Source organism: Pararge aegeria, chromosome 9 (genome assembly GCF_905163445.1).
Source record: "Pararge aegeria chromosome 9, ilParAegt1.1, whole genome shotgun sequence".
In the NCBI taxonomy this organism is placed as follows: domain Eukaryota; kingdom Metazoa; phylum Arthropoda; class Insecta; order Lepidoptera; family Nymphalidae; genus Pararge; species Pararge aegeria.
This window is the reverse complement of record NC_053188.1, coordinates 8,829,656-8,834,030: the sequence shown is the minus strand read 5'-3', so window position 1 is coordinate 8,834,030 and position 4,375 is coordinate 8,829,656. Positions and strand designations below refer to the sequence as shown.

Here is a 4,375-nt window from a genome sequence, read left to right as displayed (position 1 = left end):
TACAGACAATGTGATAGTAATTGAAAGAAAGAAATAAAAATTTATTTTTTTACATTGCGCCACATATTATAATATCAACGACACCACATATGTTATATTAGGCACAACCTAGAAAAAAAAATGGTTAGTATATAAAAATATATTTACTTAAATTTTATCAACAGTCAGATAACAAGTTAAGAAATCCAAGTATATGCACCTATAGATTATAGTACGAGGCAGCAACATATGCACGTAACCGTTAATAATTCGACATCCTGATTTAGTCGGTCACATTGAGATGTAGGTACCCAGCTACTCTAGATACCGCGTATATTAAACGTATCGTATTAATTAATTACCGTCCTTTGTCTTCATGGTATTGTAGTGTAGGACATAGAGCCCTCGCCCACGGCGACTTTTTGTAGCGATGCTGTCGCGCATTTACTAAACGCACGCCAGCATCACTACTAACGCGTGTTAGTCGCATTTGCAACGCGCTACTGCATCGCGACTGTATCGATGCAAACGCGCGACCGTGTCGGACGACATCGGGGGAAGAACGGAGGGAGGGCGGTGCGTGAATGGAGAACCGAGCATCAGTGCAACACAGACAGGTCGAGAGTGCTGTTGTCCGTCACATGCGTAAAATGGAGTCGTTCGACACTGAATCATTTATTATGGCAATTCAGAACCGTCCTGTAATATGGGACTCGCGTCTTCCTGAGTATTCGAATAAGATTGCAAAAAGAAAGGCATGGGAAGAGATAAATGAAATATTTGATTCAGAATTTGGAGAAAAAACAAATAAAGAAAAGAATGCTTGTGGTAAGTTATTTAACTTTATTAAATTTTATCATTATAAATGTAGATGAGTGGTGAGAATTAATGAGATATAGATGTTCCAGAATAAGTGAATTAAGTTACGTTTACAGCCCTTTCTAGTTACTTATAGCTATTTTAGGTGAAATTATTTCAAATTTTTGAATCTTGCCACGGTACAGAACCTACACCGGTGAAATAGTCAGTATATATGTTTCGGATTGCAGTACCACTTAGTTCTGATCTTCGTCTTCCAATTAAAAGTAAATTATCACTGGCAGGTGGATCTTGGAATCCGACTATACTCAAAGTGTGATCAAACTTGTACCCATCTCGCTTACGTATAAAATTGTGCAATACGCAACACGCTTTAACAATATTCGTAGCAAAATCTACATTAACGTTTATGGGCCGGTTGAAAATTTTAAATTTGTTACTCAATATACCAAACGTACATTCAATATAACGCCTTGCGCGCGTCAAACGGTAATTATATATTCTCTTCTTTCGTGGTAAATGTTTACCAGCGTATGGTCTTTGCAAGTGTTGTGATAAAGCAAATCCTTCGTCGCCAATAAACGAAAACGGTATAGGTATTCCATTGTTAGATATAGGTCTTGGTTGAGGTAAATTATAATTTCCTTGTCGTAACTTTTTTACCCATTCGCTGCTGTCATGTATTGTTGAATCTGAGCTCTTTCCATAACATCCGACATCTATATCTATGAAATTGTAATTAGCGTCACATATTGCTAACAAAACGATGGAAAAAAAATGTTTGTAATTGTAATATTCTGAGCCGGTATGACATGGTTTTATAATTCTTATATGTTTTCCATCTATTGCTCCAATTAAGTTAGGAAAATTAGCATGTTTCATAAATCCTTCAGCGGTTTCTAAATGTAATTCTTCTGTTGGCTCTGGCATGGAGATGTCTTTTACTTTTTTCCATATTACTTCCACAGTTTCCTTTACAATCGTACGTGCAGTAGTATGTCCACATTTAAAGTCCAAATGAAGATCTGTGAAATTACATCCAGTTGCTAAGTACCTGTAAAAAAAGGAAAAAAGAAAATAAAGTAATAAAAAATACATACCTACAAATATATAAATCACGCCTGTAAACCTGTAATCCTTGTCGGGGTAGGCAATTTAAGGGTGATATTCATTTTAACTCTCCGAGTCAAGATGATCCGAGCTAAATAGGGATGCCAAGGTCGTAAGGTTCTAGCTCCATTTGCATTAATTTTTCAATTGCATAACAATAATAAATTTGTATATCTTTTTTCAGCTATTGAACTCCAGAAAAAATGGAAAAGTTTAAAAGATTGCTTTAACAGAGAACGGCTGAAAGAAAAAAATTGTCCCAGTGGGTCCGGGGCTAAACCCAGAAAACAATATGTTTACTATAAATTATTGTCATTTTTACAACCTTTGACCGAAATCAGACCACCAAGTCGACCTACAGTTACTGAGGAAAACGACTCCGAAGGCTGTTTGGAATCTTTTGTTATTCCAAAATCAAAGAAGCTTAAAACAAGTGATGGCGTTGATGATGCACAAAACAAATTATACGAAATTCTAACTGAGAAATTGAACAAAGCCACGCCCGCCATTCAACATCCAGATCAACATTTTTTACTTTCACTTTTTCCACATTTTAATTCCATAAAAGAAGAATATAAACTCGATGCGAAAGCTGAAATGATAAATTTGCTTCGCAAATATAACAATATGGCACAAACGTCTGCATACACCAGTCACTATGGATATCAGTCTGGATACCAAAGCTACGACACAACTCCTGCTCGTACAAGCAATGAAAGTAGTGTGTCGCAACTAATAAATAGCTACCACTCGGCGCCAACGCCTGCTGGTGCCAATGTCAATACTGCAGGTAGTTCATTGCAACATAATGATAATGATAATGAATATAATTACAGTAATGATGATTCTACACAAGATTCTATTATCACAAACCTATATTCGCCGTAAAGTAAAAAGTAAGAAATTAAAACCTTAATTAAGTTTAAGTATGATTAATATTGAATTATAATAATTATTTTTTTAAGTTGTGATTAAAAATGTGCAAAAACTATTAAAAGATAATTAACATAAAATTTGGTTTTTCTTACCTTAAAGTTATTGTTAGTCGTTCTTCAGCTGATATACATTGTCTCATCACTGTATTTCTGCGTGTCAACTCTGGTTTTACAATGGAAAGCAATTCACAAAACGTCGAATATGACATTCTATAACAACTTCTGAATTTGAGATCATAGGATTTTAGTATTTTAAACGTTGTTACATGATGTCCACTGAGTAATCTCTCTTTATTAAATGGGTGCATCCAATATTGACGCTGCTTTCGTTGCCTGCGCTTCGGCTGCTTACGTAAAAGCAGCACCAAAGACAACGTGACTAATGTTGCCTCAACGGAGTCCATCTTGCAACTGTAGCGATCGCAGGTATTTTTGTGCTGTTACTGAATCGCGTTTGCATCGAGACAGAAGCGCGACAGTATCGCGTTTGCTTCGCGACTGAATCTAAGACCGTGGGCGAGGGCACACAGCTAGCGACCGTTTCGCGACTGTATCGATGCGGACACGCGACAGCATCGCTACTGTATCGCTACAAAAAGTCGCCGTGGGCGATGGCCCATAATGACCGCACACAAGCACGTAGGTACGTTCATACCTACCTCGTATAAGCGCATGTAGCGGATTGATTCATCCTAGTCTCGGCCTCGATGACGCGTTTGCTGCTGCAGATGGCATCTATTATACCTAATATTGGACCATGGTTTACACAATAAGTAGATGTGGACTATACATTTACTTATTATGTAAACCATACCTTCTTTTTAAATTATTATGTTTTAAAGAAAAAATAAAAAAAATCTTAAAAATTTACATTTTGTCCTATAAAGATTTTAAGATTATTATTATAAATTATTATTTGGAATTATTTGTTGCGTTGGAGAGGTTTGTATACTCTAAACCGCCAACTCACACTGAAGTTGCGTATAGGACTATGCTTTAAGTGCCTTTCTCTAGGTCTGTGCCAAGAAGTGGAACATTAACCGGCAGACGATGTTGATTTTTCTTATCTATGGAATGGTTATTAATAAATTTGGCGTTACAGAGCTTTGTCAAACTTTTGACAGATGACAATTGACAGCACCTTCCAAATGACAACCATAAACAACTGCATAACCATTCTAACTTTATCCCACGATTATTAATAAGGCCCTTTTATTAATAAGCTTTATTAATAAAAGTGAGTTTTGTCACACGTCATCTGACAACACCGTTCAAATGTTAGAACGTGACAAAACACTTCGTAACAACGCTGCACGATGTTTATTTATAAAGGTGAATATTGGAGATATTGAACCCCAAAGTTAATTAATTAATCGAACTTACCGATGGCGCTAATTTACATAGTATACATAACTATAAGTCTATTTATGTAAATTATGTAGGAACATTCTAAATTCAGGAGATACTTATAATATCGAACTTTATTTTACGAAAGTGTCTATTACATTATAGTTTGTAAACTAAGTAATAAA

The 4,375-nt window shown here is 35.8% G+C and overlaps 2 protein-coding genes across 2 annotated transcripts; one reads left to right on the top strand and one right to left on the bottom strand.

The window, feature by feature from the left end:
- Positions 1-388: 388 nt before the first annotated feature.
- LOC120626376 lies at positions 389-3,424 on the top strand. The gene is made up of 2 exons (XM_039893881.1): positions 389-807; positions 2,093-3,424. Exons 1-2 carry the CDS (start codon positions 564-566, stop codon positions 2,794-2,796), a joined length of 948 nt encoding a protein of 315 aa, XP_039749815.1. The 5' UTR covers positions 389-563; the 3' UTR covers positions 2,797-3,424.
- On the bottom strand, positions 803-3,274 carry LOC120626375 (protein ALP1-like). The gene is made up of 2 exons (XM_039893880.1): positions 2,937-3,274; positions 803-1,852 (listed from the first exon to the last, which is right to left on the bottom strand). Exons 1-2 carry the CDS (start codon positions 3,245-3,247, stop codon positions 955-957), a joined length of 1,209 nt encoding a protein of 402 aa, XP_039749814.1. The 5' UTR covers positions 3,248-3,274; the 3' UTR covers positions 803-954.
- Positions 3,425-4,375: the final 951 nt, after the last annotated feature.

Coding starts and splice junctions, on each gene's coding strand:
- LOC120626376 (XM_039893881.1), top strand. CDS start 564: ATGGAGAACCGAGCATCAGTGCAACACAGACAGGTCGAGAGTGCTGTT. Junction 808..2,092: donor TAAAGAAAAGAATGCTTGTG/GTAAGTTATTTA, acceptor ATCTTTTTTCAG/CTATTGAACTCCAGAAAAAA.
- LOC120626375 (XM_039893880.1), bottom strand. CDS start 3,247: ATGGACTCCGTTGAGGCAACATTAGTCACGTTGTCTTTGGTGCTGCTT. Junction 1,853..2,936: donor CGACTAACAATAACTTTAAG/GTAAGAAAAACC, acceptor CTTTTTTTACAG/GTACTTAGCAACTGGATGTA.